General features: G+C 41.8%; 1 protein-coding gene across 3 annotated transcripts in view; it reads right to left on the reverse strand.

The window, feature by feature from the left end:
* Positions 1-19,241, reverse strand: part of SIK2 (salt inducible kinase 2) — a gene marked incomplete at its 5' end in the record, with an annotated part of 102,821 nt that overhangs the window by 12,494 nt on the left and 71,086 nt on the right. For 2 of the 3 annotated variants that reach the window (XM_084782057.1, XM_084782055.1), the window contains 5 exons: positions 4,219-4,383; positions 10,600-10,752; positions 12,451-12,671; positions 14,200-14,323; positions 14,680-14,804. In XM_084782057.1, coding sequence (XP_084638183.1) covers positions 4,219-4,383; positions 10,600-10,752; positions 12,451-12,671; positions 14,200-14,323; positions 14,680-14,804 — 788 coding nt within the window. The remainder of the gene's footprint in view (positions 1-4,218; positions 4,384-10,599; positions 10,753-12,450; positions 12,672-14,199; positions 14,324-14,679; positions 14,805-19,241) is intronic. The other variant, XM_084782056.1, reaches the window with a different exon arrangement.

Genomic DNA, 19,241 nt, shown 5'->3' on the forward strand with positions numbered 1-19,241 from the left:
TCCACTGAGGGAAGCTAAGGCAGGGACCTGAAGGCAGGAAGGAAGTGAAGCAGAAGACAGAGGGATGCTGCTTGCTGGTTTGCTCCCCATGGCTTGCTTTTCATAACACCCAGGACCAGCTGCCCAGAGGTAGGACTGCCTCTAGTGAGCCGGGCCCTTCTACACCAATCATTAACAAGAAAATGTCCTACAGGCCAATCTGCTGTGCGCATTTTCTCAACCGAGGTTCCCTCTTACCAGATGACTTGACCTTGTGAAATCTGACAAAAAAAGTAAAACAGTACCCATGCTAAGTTACCGAGGGATCTGATGTAAAAAAAACCCAGAGGAGTTTTCCCTTTTGGTGTATTTCACTGTCCTCTTGGAAGAAAGAAAGACTGAGAACTCACACTTCCAAGTTCCTTAACTATCTACTTAGACAGTTTACAGGGATGTATGACTAAAATTTGGGATAATCTGCATAAATGACATACGCTGCTAGAAATAAGAACCTATGCTCTAGAAATACTCTAGACAGATTAAATGACAGGATTTCAAGATGTGGGCAAAGTGTATAACTTCTAACAGTTTGTCTTTCAGAGACCTCATATATAATAGGTGATATTTGTAGGACATGCAAAGCCCTCTGAGGCCCCAGCCATGACTCAGAAGGCCCCTCGAGCCTGCCTCTTTAAATTCATAATTCCCAAGGTGGCTGTATTTGGAAATGGGGCCTGTAAGTGGAGTGATGCCCTGACCTAACAGGATTAGTATCTTTATAGTAAAAGACATATTGGTGGTTGGAGAGACAGATCAGCAGGTAAGATGCATACTGCTGCTCCTGCAGATGATCCAAGTTTGGCTCCTGGCACTAATGTTAAAAGGCTCACAAATGCCGGTAACTCCAGCTCCAGGGGACCTCTGGCCTCTGTGGGTACAACATTCACGTGCATATACCCACAGAGACAATAAATACACATGCCCATAAAAATATAATACATCTTTAAAAAGCAAAATAAGAAAGGACACACTAAGCCAGGTGTAGTGGTACACACCTATAATCCAAGCACCCAGGAGGCCAAGGCAGGATAGAAGTCAGCGAGCTTTTTCCCAGTTGCCCATGGGTACATGGGAAAGGCTGTGCGATGCCTCAAGACAGCGTGAGAAGGTGGCTGTCTAAAAAATGGGAGGAAAATTACTTCATAAGAAGTAGAACCAGCTGGAACTAACTGTGTCTTGCTCTCAGGCCTCCAGAACTATGAGAAGCAGAGAAATTCTGTTGTTTAAGCTCCTCAGCCTCTGGTATTTTGTGGGCAGGTGAGTAGGTTCATACAACAGCACAGTGAGTTTCGGGGAGAGAAAGGGATCCACGTGTCTGGCACGTGGCACACAGGACACATACAAGTTAGTTGCTTAGGCTCTACCCAAGCCCTCTTTCCCCCAAGTAGTTGTAAAGTTGTTTGGAGAATCAACTAATACAATTCAAAATAAAATACAACTCAGTAGTTTGTTGCTATGTTTTTGTTTTTTTAACAAAGGGATGTGCTTTTCCATAAAAAAGAGTGCTTTTAAGTAAAACTACACTTTAAAAAACTGCATTTCCCCCTGCCTTGAGGCAAATGAAACAGGCAAAGCAGGAAATAAAGAACTGATAGCACTAGAAAGCTCTTCGTTTTAAGAGGATGCTTTGCCATGCAGCGCAGAGCACCTCTGTGCTGTGTTCTCTCATCGCCCTCTCCTCAGTGCTGGTTATATGTGCACCCTCACACTTGGCTTGGAGACTTATCATAAATAACAGGGCAGAGCAGCTACACTCTCAGACATAAAATTATGTACTGCCAACCTATTTAAGGATGCAAGGAAAAGGAACTAACTGTTCAACAAGAGGTGAGTAGTTAAAGAGCTGTATAGAGCAATGGATTGCATAACTGTTACAGCTTATCCTTGCATAGACAACTTCATGACACAGGAAAAATTCTCATGATACATTGTTAGATACAGAAGATACAAATTACACATAATAGAAAATAATTGTAAGACTCTTCCCACCCACTGAACCATCTTATACCTTATCTACCAATTTATAGTATGACATCAAATGTTATCTTTGAGTAATAAGATTATAGCTAATTTTATCTTTATTCTTTACATATTGTCATATATGATTATGATTGGTTTAATTTTTATGTTTTTATTTCAAACTATAATTTAAAAATTTAAATTCAAAAGTAAAAGTAAAATCCTCCCCCGAAGCCCCTAGAGGATACCACCACTAAGAGTCTGCTGTGCTGCTTTTCCAGCTTCTCTCCTGTGTATCACTCCATGACGCAGAGTTATCAAGGTGCAGTTATACATGGAGCCAGCCAGTGAATGGGTGACTTGGAAATCTTTTTATTATAGTCTCTAAGAGCATTACAAATGGGCTGAAATGTGTGTACATGGAAATTTACTCTACACAGTTTGTGCAATTGCTCTCCCACCCTATGTCCTTTAGTGTCTCAGTTACCGTCTTCTCCTCCTGTCTTAGAAATCCCAAGCCAAAGTTTCAAGTTAGACTCCTTAAGGGAGTTTTACTAACAATTTAGGAAGGGGAAAATGATCTGTTTTTGAATATACAGTACTAATCCTTGATCGCAAGTAGCAATACATACAGCTATGATGTATCTTTCAGAAAACAACTGGGTTATAGTGAATGTATACAAAGCAATGTGAACAAAGGAACTGAGAGGTTCTTTGGTGTATGCATTTATTTATGGGCCTCAAAGAAAGGTACTGGGAAGTATATAACAAAATGACCCACAGTAAACCCTGTGGATGTTTATGGCCTAGTCTGAATTTCAGGGTGGCAATGAAGTGTGGGGGCCAGCTAAAGTCTGACACCCTTACTCCTACAATGTGAATATAACATCTAGCAACTGTCTATATCTTTTGCAAAGCATTCATTTCCTGTCTGTTTCCTAGTAACTGTAACAATCACAAGCTTTAAAAATAGCTTGCCCTATATATTATCGCAGACAGTGCCCAATCTGTGTTTTGGGCCTGGTGCCCTTACAGACAAGACTTCAACACACTGCATTTTAATTTTTTCAAGAGAATTAGATCTTAAAAACAAATTATATTGCCCTAATTTATGTCTAAGTGCCGAGCATGAATGTATCACTAATGTGTAATGCTAGGCAAGCACAGGCATAGAAAACAGACTGTCCAAAGGAAGTAGACTCATCCTGAGGGCTGGACAGTAACTATTCCTGTTCAGCAACTTTGGCTGACCACCTGCTGTGACAGTCTGGCATGGAGCTGCCGCTGCCACTGTGCTCCACTAAGCCCATGCAGCTTAGGAATCTGCCTGACTTACATCTCATTACATGACACTTCATCAATTTATCCAGCAACTGACATGTTTTAGTTTCATATAATATTCTTTTTGTTAGACCACAGTCTAGCATGCTGTTAGGAAGTTTATGTCTGATTCATGTTTTTTGTTACCTAAGGGGTTAAAACATGGGAAAAGAGTATTTGATCACTATTTAACCCACACAGATTATCTTACTTAATTCTCACAACAGTCTCCTAAAAGGGGTATATATAGCATAGTTTTATACAGAGCAAAATGAAAATCAGCTAGCCTAAATTAATACAGCTTAGTAAAGAGCAATTTGAACACACCTCAAGACCCACATTCTTTTATGACATTGTTTCTTATGGATATGACCACCTGTAGAGCACTTGGTACTGAGAATATACCAATTACATTAGTAGTCAAAAAGAATCCATTGTATGAAAGAAGCAGTCATCTTCTATTTGCTAACAGCCAAGTTTATGCAATATACTACATAGAACTAAACCTTTTAAGCATGCCCAAGCTGGACCAAAAAGGATGTTTACTTGGTCAAAAAAAGATACTATCACTTTGTATTTACAGTTTTCTGGGCAGAAGAGAGGCAACTTAACAACAAATAGATAACCTTTTGATTTTAAAATGATAATTTGTTAAGAGCCAACCAACCTACCCACCCACTCATGTACCCAAACATTTATGAAGAATCTTAAAAATGGGGAGAGACGAGGACCTGGTTAGGGGAGGAAAAAGTAGAGGGGTTATATGGCTTGCAGTTGTTACTTAAATGGTGAGAGCTGATCTCTGAACATTTTGATCAAGTTCTTCACCAAAGCAACATTCAGCAAAACCACGCTACAACCCTGGGCCCCAGACTGAGGTCTCCAGCACACTGGCTGTACCTTTGGAGTATCAACACACTCTTCCTCCATAAAGGCAGCTTCTGCTTGACAGCTGGGTGGTGGAAATGAAAAGGCCTCCACATTGGATGCCTGTGGGAGGAGGGTAGATCGCATCAGTCTCACGTTCGGTGAATGCAAGGTCACTGGGAGCCCCACAGTTTGTGCCTGAAAATATGGTAGAACAGACAGTGTAGGAAGATTATTACTTGTTTTGTGCACAGTGCTCTTAGAACCAAGTGAGTCTTCCTGAGGCAATTAAAAGATAAAGAGTTGGGCTGGAGAGATGGCTCAGAGGTTAGGAGCACTGACTGCTCTTCCAAAGGTCCTGAGTTCAATTCTCAGCGACCACATGGTGGCTCACAACCATCTATAATGAGATCTGGTGTCCTTTCTGGCCTGCAGGTGTACATGCAGGCAGAACATTGTATAAATAATAAATAAATAAATCTTTTTAAAAAAGATAAAGAGTTATTTGCTGAAACTCCAGAAAAGATTGGTGTATGTATGTGTGTGCACATGTTCATGTGTTGTAGGCATTGATTTTAAGTCTAACTAATTAGATATTCTCAAATAAATTGTACAGAGTTTGGTGCCTGTCTCATGAGGATATACTTTTGTACAGGCAATAAGATAGCCTTTGTAAGGACTCAAAGAATGGTCTTTGTCTCAATTCAATAAGCTATTTTTTATTTCTTTAAATACACTACCTGGAAAGATTAAAGAAAAAATTGCCCAGCCTATAGGAGCTCAACAACAAGCCAGGGCCAGACATACACAAGCCTCATAGCTAGTATAATATAAGGTACATGAAGCAATTGTCTTTTCTTCCTCTCCCATGAGAAGAGGAAGGAGAAGTGGTTACCGGGGTGACAAGAAGGTCCCTTTCTTTGAGAAGATGCAGTCTGAACACAGCTTGCTGGAGCAGTAGGAGAAACGCTCACTGCTGCAGAGTTCTGTTCCTGAAGTCAGCCTGCTCCACAGAGCTCAGGTCTATATCTGTTTTGCTTTCTTATGACCTCTGGGCCGACTGCGTGGACCTCTGAAGTGCTGAGGTAACAGGCAGGTCCCTCCTCACTTGGCTTCCTGTAGGTGGCTCATTCCACTCTTCTGTCTCCTTTGTTAAGTGCTTTAAGTAAACAAGGATCAACTCTCCTAAAAATTATTTAAAAGTCTTTCCTTTTGACAATTGGTGTTGACTGACTTTACTGACGAAGCACCTGGGTAACTCTTCTGTCCACAGACCTTAAAAACTGGCAGAATCATTTCTTAGATGCGCTTTGAACATAAGAGACACAGTGAGCCACCTGAGGGGACATATCTTACAGACTCCCACAGGAAGAGGACCGGCCTCCATTTCCCCTGCCACAGTTACAGCAGGGGTGTGGGATGATGATTTAAATTCAAACACAGGGACACAACTGTATGGAATTCTAATTTCTTTTTTGAGGTGTGGGTTTGATTTGTGGATCTATCACTTATTAATTGCATGATGACTTTAATCAGGCAATCTACCTTTCTTTGAATCCTTCCTTTCTTTACCTGTAAAAATGGGTGTAATACCCATTTCATAGTGAAGTTAAGGCTAAACAATAACACTACGGGAAACCAAGTGTGGTGGCACATGACTGTAAAGCCCTCAGCTTAAACACTTTTCCTGCCAGCCTTAAAATGACCCCACGGACAAAACAACTGCATAGGGTAACAGTGCAATTTCAGTCTCAGATAGTGTCTCCTGGTTTCCAGTGGGAATTTCAAGTTGATTTTTGTTGTTATTTTTGTTTTTGAGACAGGCTCTCTCCCTGTAGCCTTAGAACCCACTGTGTAGTTCAGGCCAGCCTGGAATTCATAGAGAGCCAGTAACTTCTGCCTCCCAAGAGCTGGAATTAAAGATGTACATCATCTTGTCAGTTAACATGATAATTTTTTTTTTTCGGTTTTTCAAGACAATGTTTCTCTGTGTAACAGCTCTAGTTGTCCTGGAACTCCCTCTGTAGTTCAGGCTGGCCTTGAACTCACAGAGATCCACCTGCCTCTGCCTCCCAAGTGCTGGGATTAAAGGTATGCACCACCACCGCCTGGCCCTAAAGTGATAATTTTTAAGGAGGGTCTATGTTCTCACTATACATTTCAGAATTTTGAGTATACTTAAAATATACTTTATATATGATATATTCTGATATCATCAGATATACTGCATGAAAAAAAGAATAAAACAACAGCAAGTCTTTAGTAGTTAGTGGATGAGAAACACTGCATATAGCGATACACACTATCTGAGCACGACAAAAGATCAGCTTTATTCCCATTATCTTTCTTTGGGCTTATATTTTATATCTTGGGCAGTTTTTCTTTTCTTTTTTATTTTTCTTTTCTTTTCTTTCTTTCTTTTTTTTAGAATTAGCCAATTTAATCTCTGGCTACCACACAACACTTCCATTTCCTAATAAAGTACACTTAGTACATTCCTACCTCATCACCAGCTTTTCAATCAAACGGTAAAATGAAAAGTTTGATTTCTAGCTCCCCGATTTCTTTTTTTCTTTTTTCTTTTTAATATTTATTTATTACAAATACAGTGCTCTGTCTGTAGGTACATCTGCAGGCCAGAGGAGGGCATCAGATCACATTATAGAAGGTTGTGAGCCACCATATGGTTGCTGGGAATTGAACTCAGGACCTCTGGAAGAGCAGTCAGTGCTCTTAACTGCTGAGCCATCTCTCCAGCCAATTTCTTAGCCTATTCCTTCCGTCTGAGAGCAGGGAAAGCTTTACCTGAAGATATGGTACTGGAAATGAGATGCCCACATCTGATCACAGGGGCTGTTCTATCTCCATCTTGTCTCCCTAGAATTCTTTATGGCAGACTGAGCTGTGTCAGATTAAGCACAGAACATTTTCCTTGGCAACTTTGACTTTGTTTGGAGGCAAAGTCTTATTCTGGAGTTTTAGCTGCACTGACTCCTTAACCTTCTGGCCTCAGGCTCCCCAGCACTAGGGTTCTAGGCACACTGTCACACATGGCCTCCAACAATTTCCACATTTGACTTGGACTATGGAAACTGAACGAGGACTAACAGTTTGATGTGACACTTCCTAGGAAATAGAATGGTATGTTTTACAGGTCTGTGGGAGGTGACTGTCTTTCAGAAGCTGAGGTACGGCATGGTTGAATATTTAACAAGGACCTACAAAGCCCTACGTTCCATGCTCAACACTGGGCAACAAACGTTCTTTTGGAATAAGGGAGGATATCAACACACAAAGGCATCCTCAAATTATAAAGGTGATGAGCGAATGTTACAGTGTTACCCCTCCTGGCCAGAATTACAAGCCTTTCCTGCACAGGCTGGTATTCTCAGGTGAGTAAGAGACATAGGGGTCTCCCCATATTCCACAGGGAAAGCCTAGGAGCCACGGCAGGAGGTAGCCATCTACTGGCCCAGAAGAGAGCACAGGCTAGAAACTCATACCAGGGCACTGGATCCTGTGCTTTCAGCTTCCAGAACTATGAGAACACAAATGCTGACCTGGCATTTTTGCTATAGCAACCCAAGCAAATTAAAATTAGCCTTTATCCTATGATTGTGGAACAACCGCTAATCAGCAATTAAAGAGCAGAGACAACTGTTTGATTCTCATCTGCTTACAGCTGATACAAATGAAGTAGAACGGTTGTTAAAAACTATTATTTAGGGTTTATGAGAAAAAGTTAAAAGTTTTCTTTCTTTTCCTAAATAGTTGCCTGAAGCTGGCCAGTAGCAACGTTCCTGGCATGATACATAAGTGCGTGAAAGTACTCATGGTCTACCTACATGGGGGGCTCACTGTTGTCTACAAAATAATAATGGGCATTCCATCTCTAAATAGACTGCCTGTGAGCAGGGACTGGTTCTTGGGTACTTCCAGGGCCTCAGCGCCTGTGATACTACCCTGCAGACGAGAAATGCATTTTGCTGAATACAGCTGCCCAGACAGATTAACTAAGTTTATCTTAGTAGCAATCTTTTTTGTTTGTTTGTTTCATTTTAAGTCAGGGTTTCTTTGTGTAGCCCTGGCTGTCCTGGAACTCACTCTGTAGACCAGGCTGGCCTTGAACCCAGAGATCTGCCTGCCTCTGCCTCCCAAGTGCTGGGATTAAAGGTGTGCGCCAACACTGCCTAGCCAGAGAAATCAGTTTAACAAGGCACAGGAAACCACATAGGGCAGGGAGTGGTGGGACCTCCTCCTTAGGGTCCAGACAGCACTTTCGACAAGCAATAGGTGAATTGGGAAGCCGTGTATTAGAACCAGACGCATCTGAAGTCACAGCACACAGAGTCTGATGCTGACTTGGGCCAGTGCACACAATGAAAAGAACTGGTATGTTTGGTAGTAAAACACAAAGATAGCAAGCAAAAGAAGCCAAGTATGTGATACACCTGCAACCCAAGCCAAATGAAATATAAGCTGAGATAGCGGAGGGATCTGCTTACCATGCTGATAGGAAAAGCTATCTCGTACTGTAACGTGTGCACACTCTTGGGAACAACTGCTGTTGTAACCCTCACTACTCTTACTTGTGCAATGTTTAAGAAGAATACAGAAGCTTCGTTGAGAAGAGGTGTTACTGCGTGAGGGGCACCCTGCTTCCTATGCTCCTGTCTGGCCACACTTGTACACAGGAAGGCCGTCACTGCAGCGCACTACATCAGCACAGCTTAGGAGTTCTCTTTTCCCTTTCTCTGTTGGTCAAAAGCAGTGCTATTCAATTTTGAAGGTTCTTGAGTGCTTAGAAATACTCTAACCCAAATATCTAGAGCTATATTGATATAGCCTCACATTTGTATTGCCACATGATTTTTAAGATATTTAATAAAAAATATAATTCACCTGTTAGATCAAGAATTTTCTTCCTCCCCCCTTTTCATGTTCTATATAGCCAATACAAAATTCTCCTTATATCCCTATGCATTATAATTCCACTCAACCAGGAGTACTGCTTACAGAAGCAGAAGGCATCTTAACTGGAAGAAGCCACTCCTTTCCCAGCCTCTCCACACGTGTGTCTGAGACGTCTCAGACTACACCCCTCTCCTGGGCAGAGCCACATCCCTGCTGTGCCCTCAGGCCTTTGAGAACCGTGAGGAGAACCTCGCCTCTTAAGCTGTTGTCAGGTACTGTTTCCAGGCTTCACAGATATCAACTCACCTCATCACAGCACTTAGTGTCATCCCACTTTACAACAGCTAACACAAGGCACAGAGCCTGGGATTTCCTCTGGTGTCCCTGTTTTTAACCACTGAGTGGCGCTGCACCTCCCAGGTCAGAGCTAAGCTTACACAAGGTCTGCCTTTCTTGGCCCCTCTGCCCTGTTTATACCAGCACATTAAGTCTTCAGCATTTTGTGTCTCAATTAGTGTAAGACTCTGTTAAGTATTCTTCAAATTGTCTGCTCTTCCCAGGCTGAGCACGGTGGCATATGCCTTTAATCCCGGGACTTGGTAATCACAGGCAAGTGAATCTCTGTGAGTTTGAGGCCAGTCTGGTCTGTATAGCAAGTTCTAGGCCAGCTAGTAAGAAACTGTCTCAAAACAAACTACGAACAAACCAAACCAGTGCTCCTACACTAACTAATTTTTGGTCTTCAGAAGCTTCCTCAGTTATAAGCTATCCTCGGCATTTAAAGCGCTTCACAATATGGTTTCCACTTACCACTCCAAACTTTTATCTCCTTAGACTTCAGTTCAAATGGACTGAATGACTAGGAATAAGGCTCAGAATGCCCGTCCCATGTGAGCACTTTTGCTCATCTCTTTGTGTGTCCTTCTAGTCATAATGTCTACAGTACTGTATGTTCCTATCCAAGTCTCACACCTATATGAGGGCCTGTTTCAAATGCTGTCTCTCCCCTGAAGCACTCTCTATTCAGATGAGCCCTCTCCTTTGCCCTCTGCCATGCAGCAGTGCTCATCTTTCTGTTCTGAAGGGTAATTCTGGTTGTGTCTTATTTTGCTTCTACAATACAGCTCTGAGAAGCACGATGGTGTTCCGTGCATTCACACTCTGAAGAGTGCCTAATAACAAACAGCAGCTTGTACACAGTCAGTCTGTAACAACACTCTGTTAAAAGAACTGAAAACACAGGCTACTTACATTCATTCTCAATATTAGTACATGATTAAAAGATAAAATCTCTTAAAGAAAAGAATGGAAAATAGTTAATCCTTGAAAGGAGGAAGGTGCTAAAAGTTTTGAGAATCTAGTCAAAGATAGTGGCTGAAACTTTCTAGAAAAAAACTGTAGAGGAGGAGATCCTACCCCCTTTGTACTAAATGATAAAAAATGTGTCCAACATAAAAAGGCACATGCACAGAAGAGACTAGTGGCTACACGGGCTGTTACCTTGGCAACTGTCTGTTCAGCAATGGTGCTAGGCCGGCGCTGGCGGCCATCAAGTCTCTGCTCCACAGGAAAACTGCTCCTATGTGATTTCAGACGTTCCACCAACAAGAAATAAATGGCAGCAAAGTGATTATAGCTCTTGTTTTGCAAAGACTGAAAGAGAAAACAGGTGTTGAAGGCAGAGGACTGTAAAAACCAACTAAAGGACCTGTACATTTTTAAAAGGGAGGGTAAGATCATGTGTCCTGAAAACAAAATTGCAAACCCTTCTCTTTCTGTCTCTTGACTTCTAAGTGAAGAACAGCCTCTGCCACGTGCTCCTGCTGCCGTGGTGCTCTGCCCACGAGCACAGCACCAAGTGGGCCCTCTTAGAACCACTCGCATACATTTCCACAGTAATTTTGGCTTAAGATTTTAGATGTGTATTTTCATTCACACAATTTTAGATATTAAGGTACTTAAAAAAAAAAATAATAGCGGGCTGGGTGTGGTGGTGCAAGCCTTTAATCCCAGCACTCAGGAGGCAGAGGCAGGCAGATTTCTGAGTTTGAGGCCAGCCTGGTCTACAAAGTGAGTTGCAAGACAGCCAGGGCAGTTATACAGAGAAACTGTGTCTTGAAAACAAACACACAAAAAGCAAAAAAAAAAAAAAAAAAAAAAAAAAAAAAACCCAGTAGCAAAGTACACCTTACAACAAAACCCTTTCTAGAATTCAGACAAGAAGGTGTATACTTCAGGTCTCTAGTATTACTCAATCAAGGGTGGCATTTTACAATGACTGTTTGGTCCTTTTTTTTTTTTTTAAACCATGGATCTGTTTACTTTTCTGCATTAAGAGAAAATGCTGTCACTGCCTCATGTAGACATTGCCAGTGCTGTGATATGGTCCTGTCTCACCGTGGCAACTAGGTGTAAGGTTGGTCAGCTCCCTACACCCACAAGTTCTAACTCTATCATTTCAGTTAGAGTTCACAGCATCAGAAGCTACTGAGTGCACAAAGCCTTTGGGGAGTTTTCTGGTAATTATTTTGGGCTGGAGAATGACATCTGGATGCTGGATGGAGAGACGCTGTGTCTGTATTCTTAGGTAACAGTTTCTTCTTGGTTTTGCAGTCCCACCCTTTGGAAACCTCATTAGTCTGCCAGCTTCCTGGGACGCCAATGTAGCAGAGAAACAACTTTTCTCTTGGCTTCTAATCCCACCTGACAATCTACTAGGCGCTGAAGGGAGCACCATGGATCCACGGAATCCTCAGGGAAAGCTAAACCCCCGGCCAGGGGGACCCCACAGGAACTGCCACCCAGGGTGGGAGAGCACCACTGAGTGCACAGTGAATAAAACAAGACAGCACGTTTGCTTTGCTCACAACTACAACAGGTGACAAGAAACGGTCTCAAGGGCACCTAACCCTAACCCTGTTCTGCTTTGGTGGGGCTGTTGTACAGGTATTATGTATATTCTATAAGCATGCTAACTGCTAGATAGGGGGAAAAAAAGCCAGTGGGGCTGGAGAGATGGCTCAGCAGTTAAGAGCACTGGCTGCTTTTCCGGAGGAAAGGTGGATACCATTATGCCCAGCCTCCTCTATCTTGTATTTAAGCTTTAGTCTTGGCCTTCCCCAACCCTCTGAAATTCTCTTCTGGGACTTTTTGGCAGGCAGGTCAACTGATGGAATTCAGAGACCAAATAACAGCAACTACGATAGAGTCTGATGCAATCGTCAGGGAACCCTGAGCAGTACAGGCCGGTACTGGAGACAGATGTGCTGCAAGACTAGGGTGAAAGGAGTGAGCATGAAGTAATGAATGCAGAAGAACCCTAAAACATCTGCAGACATCTCGATCACTTACCTCAATAGTCTTCTGCTGATCAATCCCAAGGCTGTGCATCAGTCGCAGAACCTGCTCATTAAACTCCCCGATGGATGGCTCATTTTCTTGTTCTTGTGTATAGAGAATAGGCCTCTGTACGGGAACTTCTATGAGCATCCACTTGTGCTCCTTAATTTGAGCTATGCTTAGCCGTTTGGAAGGATCTAGGACCAACATCCGTCTAATAAGGTGTTCACAATCTATGGAAAACACAGTGTTAAAAGAGTCACACAGATCACCTTCAGGCATACTTGCATGCATCGTGTGATTTTGCACAACAATCTTTGTATCCGTCACTAGAAGGCAGAAGGACAAATGAGCAAATGAATGCATGAATGATACACTGGCCAAGTTCAGGTGCAGAACAAATACTTACAGAAACATGGTGAGTTGGGTGTGGTGGCACACACCTTTAATCCCAGCACTTGGGAGGCAGAGGCAGGAGGATCTCTATGAGTTTGAGGCCAGCCAGTTCTACAGAGTGAATTCCAGGATAGCCAGGGCTACACAGAGAAACCCAAACCCTGTCTCAAAAAACCCAAACTAACTAAAACAAAACAAATCCACAGGTGAGTACAAGTCTATCTGTGTGACAGAAGCCTTTCCAGTGCGTTTCACACTACCTAGTCACAAACTTAGATTTCCACTAAGGAAAGAATAATTCTAAGCTTCATTCCCAGAACAAGAATAATGAGCTGATCCTCGGTCATATCGAGGCAGGCTCACTAAAGCCAGGTGGGAGACGTCATGCTCTCCTCAGTGCTGCCAAGGGCTGTGCATGCTTCAGATCTAATTCTGATTATACTAAGCACACTGCAGCTGCAGCCCTGAGTGACATCGAGCTCTCCACCACGCTCCTCCAACTCGGCCTCCTGCCACTCACATCAGGCGCTATGACAAGTGTTTGTGCAGAGTCATTAATCATCCTTATGGCACCTCTAGAATAGCAACCTTTTTCTTTCTTTCTTTCCTTTTTTATGGGGGTGGGGTGGGGAGGGAGACAGGGTTTCTCTGTGTAGCCTTGGCTGTCCTGGACTCACATTGTAGACCAGGCTAACCTCAAACTCACAGAAATCTACCTGTCTCTGCCTCCCGAGTGCTGGGATTACATGCATGGGTCACTGAGCCCATTTTGTTTGTTTGTTTGTTTGTTTGTTTTTAGTAGGAACTATTGTTAACTCCACTTTACAAATGAATTAAAAATGCATGGCCAACGAGGAGTGAACTCAGGATTTTATCCAGGTATCCAGCCTGTGTGACCTTGCTTTCCCAAGAAGACTAAAGATACAACTAAAGAGTAAGTCAAAGTGCTGTCTGTATGACAGCCCAAAATAAGACAGGTAGGGCATTTCAATTCAGCTTACCAGAGTTGCACCAGTTGACTAGAATTTAAAAACTTAATTTTGAAAATCTATTTCATACACAGAGTAAAATGGTTGTAAGCCTGTATCTATGCAGTGTTTCTATAAGTCTAAAATAAACCCTACATTTATAGACTCAAGCTGAATGGGAAGACTTGCTGCTCTTAATCTAGGGAGCTTCTGTTCTCAGTTACAGGAGGGAGGCTGGAGCTTGTCGTCTACATAGAAGATGTTGCAGAGCTCCACAGCTTCAAAAATGACTCAGTCACTTTATCTGGTACCAAACTCTCAGCAGGGAAACTTTGGCTAGTACTTCATACAGCACAAATTCTGTAATGCACAACTAATACGACACGCAGATTGTTACCTTCTGACATGAAATATGGAATCCGGAATCTTCCTTCCAAAACTCTTTGCCTCAAAATAGGGAGAGTTGGTCCATCAAAAGGCAGAGCTCCACAGACAAGGACATAAAGAACAACTCCCATGCTCTAGGGAAGAAAACAACGTGGTCATTTCAGAGGGTACTTCAAACACTTCTTCCTAAACACTGCCATGGCTCTTAAGCTCTTAAAATCACATGGATTGATGGTTCCTGCCCAAAATAGTTATTTTCTCAAAATTTGAAAGTCTTAGCTTCCTAAGACTGAGCATAATAAATATCATTTTGCTGTTTTCGGGTGGTAGCACCTATCTCTAGAGTCGTTCCTAGGGATCCCTCCCCCGATGCTGACTAACTGTAGTGCACTGGGAGGGGAGAATATGAAATGTGATTCACGTGCTGAGTATCAGGGGCGTCTAAGATGGGCATGATAGATACATTTAACATATCAAAGCAAAGCAATACCCATATGTCCAGCTGTGGTCCTTCATACTGCTGCCCTTCAAAGACTTCTGGGGCTGCATAAGGGGGGCTGCCACACCATGTTGCCAGCAGTTCACCAGTTTTAAAGAAATTTCCAAAACCGAAATCTATTGGGATGGAAATACATGTTACTTTCATGTCTGCTCTCAAACTACGCTGATTTCTCAGTACTAATTTTATAATGTGGGACCACTATGATCCAACTTGTAAAGATGAGGGTGATCTCCATCTTGTGTGTTTTCCCTAGTAATTATCACAATGATAAGCTTACAGTAAATAATGAACATTGGCAGGGTGTGGTGGTGCACACCTTTGATCACAGCACTTGGGAGGTAGAGGCAGGCAGATCGCTGTGAGTTTGAGGCCTTTTTACAAAGCGAGTCTAGGACAGCCAAGGCCACACAGAAAAATCCTGTCTTGAAAAACCAAAAAGGAAAAAAAAAAGTTAATAGTGAACATTGTTGAATAAATGCATATGTGAATTGAGGTTTCTTCTCAAACAGAACATATGAGAGGTGGGAAAGTGACTTTAAACCACGGTTTTGTAGTTGTTTTAATACAGGATCTACCTGTGAGGCCAAGGCTGGCTTTGAACTCATCATTTACCTGCCTTGCCCTCCTATGTGTTGGGCTTACCTATAGAAGTGAGTCACGGCATCCAGTTCTTAATCTTAAAGCCATGCTTTTTTGGTGGTGGGGCTGAAATCTCTTTTTGTGTGAACAATCACTGTGATTTTGATTACTGTAACATAAGTTGCTTTATGATTACTGACTTTTTATTCTATACAGTCTGTAAGAGGCAAATGAGTAAAATCCAACTAAGTAGCATCATATACCAGCTTTTGAGGCAGCTGAGAATTTTGTACGTAATGACTCTCCAAATGTTGATCCATACATCCTGCTACAGGCAGATATACCCATCTGAATATCTCACTAACAAATGTAACAAATGACAGCAGATGGCCTGGCTACATACTACCCATCAGCACTACCCCTTATATGCTCATTTGTAGAATTCAGTGGCATTATACTTCAAAACAACTAAGCTGTGTTTCTTATAACCTCAGTCACAATGAACTTTCAGATTTGATACCTAGAATGCACCCTAGAAACACTGTACTCGGTGCCTTTAATATGTACATGACACAAGCTTTCAGTATCCTTTGCCATAGATGTGTGTCTGTCCTTTTGATAGTTCTCAAGAAACAAATTCCTACTGTTATCCAGGTTAATCCTACACTCTGGTGTGCTATGAGTCTTGACACTTGGACCCCATCTCCACCACCAGACAGCCTGGCTTTGGGCCAGGGTACACCTTAGTTTCCCCACCTGTAAAGCTGCCAACAAAAACATGCCCAGGCAGCAGCTGTTATGAGGGGCTAATGTCCTACTGTAAACTACTGCTTTGTTTGTGCCTGAGACAACACATATCAGTACCTTGGGGAAAACATCCTCTCAGCCTTTGAACAGGTAGGATCAGGCACAGCAACAACTGTCGCCATGTTATGGCTGCTTCATGGAGGAGCGTACTAACTACTAAGTTCGGGAGAACTGGAACTGACTTACTGGTTTGTCAGAGGAGAGGTATTTTACTTCCCTGACCAGTGAGAATAATACACCTGCCCAGAAAGGATGAGGTAAGGATTGGTGAGATTAAAGATGTAAAATGCCCAGAGCACAGATGTGAAACATCAGCACTGCTTCTGTGAAACCATTACTACTACTACTACCTCCACGAGAAAAAGGCCACAAGGACCTTACTCCAGCAGGAGCAACACGGTTCAGAAGAGAAAAGACGGCACCTCTGAGAAAAAGCCTCAGATTCAGCCCATGACAACCACACCCATCTTCACTTCAGCCTATATTCCACTTTTCAGAATGACCATAAATCTTTGTCTTCTTTATTTTGCCTCAAGGACTAGCTACTCCTGCCACCTTATGACTCATTAATAGAGATCCAAGTTTGTAATCTTCTACAAAAGCTATAGAACGAGTTAAGAATAAGATGATTAACTCTACTTTAAAGAGTAAAAGGTTGATTTCCTGTACAGAGACACACCCAAACTCAGGGACAGACGTGTGGAGAGGAGGACTGGCTACAGGACCCACCGTGGTTACTAAAGCCTGGTTGTTCAGACCCCTTATATAAAATGGGTCAGTACTTGCATACAACCCCCACACTTCCTCCTATACTCTTTAAATCACTGCTGGATTATGTACAATACCTAATATAGCAGGGAAGCAATCTAAATAGTTGCTATATTTAATTACTTAGGGGAAACGGCAAGAAAATAAACAAACCTCTGCACAAGTTTAGTAGAGATTCAACGTTTCTAGGTCTATCTACATAAGTTTACTATAACCTAAAAGCAGATGTAAAGGCTACCAATGAACAATAATATGACATTTTACTCAGAGAGTACTTCCCATCCATGGCTGGTTAAATCCCAGGATGTGGAAGCCACAGATACAAAGAACCTACTGTATTCTCATTTCATCATCCTAGCCTTGTCTCTTTACTGCACACACAAATGCCGCCCATGTGTACTGTTAGCCACAGAAGAAAACACGAAGTCACAACACCACCAAAGTAGAATGGCTATACAGCTCCACCATCATTGGCTTTGGGCAGCTATTAGGGAAAGAATCACTAGGGCCCTCCTTTTTCTAACCCAGACTTAGATTTCAGGCCATGCCAGATCAGAGAAGTAAACAGCTAAGATGTTTCCTTTCTAGCATCACCTCATTTCTATTTTTAAAATTTCATTTAAAAATATTTGTGTGTTTATTATGTGTAGAGGCGTGTACATGCCATGGCACACATGGGGATGTCAGAAGAGAACTTACTGAAATAAGTTCTTCCCTTCCACCATGGGGATTCCACAAGTTCAATTCCGGTCATCAGGCTTGGTAGCAAACCCCATGACCCATGATGTGCCATCCTGAAGGCCCTTAATCTCACTTTTTAAATGCCCAGTATAAAATAATATATATTTATGGACTATAATGTGCTATTTTGACATATTTGCATCATGCAATGGCCAAATCTCACTAATAAATCTATCACCTCATTAATTACAATTCATCTTTGAGGAAGAGATGTCTATTAACTACACCGCTGTAACTATTTGACTCTGAGCTACAACAGGAAACTGCGGTTACTTATTCTGATGTTCCAATTGTTCCAAGTTTGGCTAATCCTGTGGGCTTTTCAACCTGCTTCATTTGACATTTTTTGTTAAAATTTAGTTTTAGGTACTTCAAAATAAGAGATTAGCCAAACTCCTCTTGTATCTTCTTTGCCCTTCCCTTAACACCACTACTTCTCCAAGATGCTATGGTTATTTTTGTTGGATAATAGTATTTAAAAACCTAAATTAGGCTCTGGATCTATTCACTGATATGTTTAAGTATTCACAAGAGAGTGAAACTGTGTTTGAATACAGGTCAGGTATACTTGTTTAAACTGTTCATCAAAGCCCAAACTGTGCCACTAGGCAGAGTTTAAAATAACTTAAAATTGGAGGTAGGGCTGTCCAAGATCATTCCCTACCACTAAACGGAGAGGAAGGATCTTAAATTTTTCTGTGCCAGATGAAGCTGACCCACCAGGTGTTTAATCACAGCACCTTCCATGCAGGATGTTTGTAGAACTGTATTTCAATGCACTCACATTCATTTTAGGAAGCTATATTCACTCTAAGAGTGCATGATGGGCCATGCAGATAACTGTCCTCATTCTGTCAAGATGATGCATGTTTCCCTCCCCGTGACACTAAAGCAAATACTCTGAACTTTTACTCTCACAATAGCTACAGGACTTCCTCATGTATCCACACTCACTCACTTGGTGTGTATGGTTTGAATATTGGTAAAAGATAGGATTTGGGCTAAAATCTTTAACCAAAGATCAGCTACTGACAGTCATGGGAATCAACCAGGCCGTAGAAGCTGAGTCATATAACTATCTCCAATCTAACCAGTTACAAACCACAGGCATCACATATTAGAACCATTAGTGTTTTCTGCTTTGTGTTTTGAAAGATGAGTGACCTTTATCTTACTGACAACAAACCCACTATTGCTGTCACCATAAATAACATGCTTTACCAGTGCCCAAGAATCATTAGCAAAGGGCTACTGTTTTAGGAACAAAAGAGTAAACAAGCTGTTGATTTCTGCCTAATGGGAACACCAAGCACAGGAAAGATTTCTGTTGTTTGTTGGAATAAAATAATGAAATAGATCAAACAGCAGAATGTAGCTGGAAACTGCTACAATGCAGATTTGAAATCAGCAGGGCCTGAGTGTCTGTCCTTCTAACCAGCTCTAAAGTAATAATACCATGAATTTGAGCATCTACGAACAGACAACAGCACAAGTTGATTAAGTGTTGGTGAGTATTTATTGTTGCAAAATAATAATTACTAAACACTTTCAGGGTTTTTTTTTAATTAAGGAGAAACTTTAGTAATTTAAGTCATTAAAAATTTATCTATTTATTATATATACAGTACTCTGCCTGCAAGGCATTGGATCACATC

The sequence above is a fragment of the Acomys minous genome (assembly GCF_964271855.1).
Source record: "Acomys minous genome assembly, chromosome: 5".
NCBI classification, from domain to species: Eukaryota; Metazoa; Chordata; class Mammalia; order Rodentia; family Muridae; genus Acomys; species Acomys minous.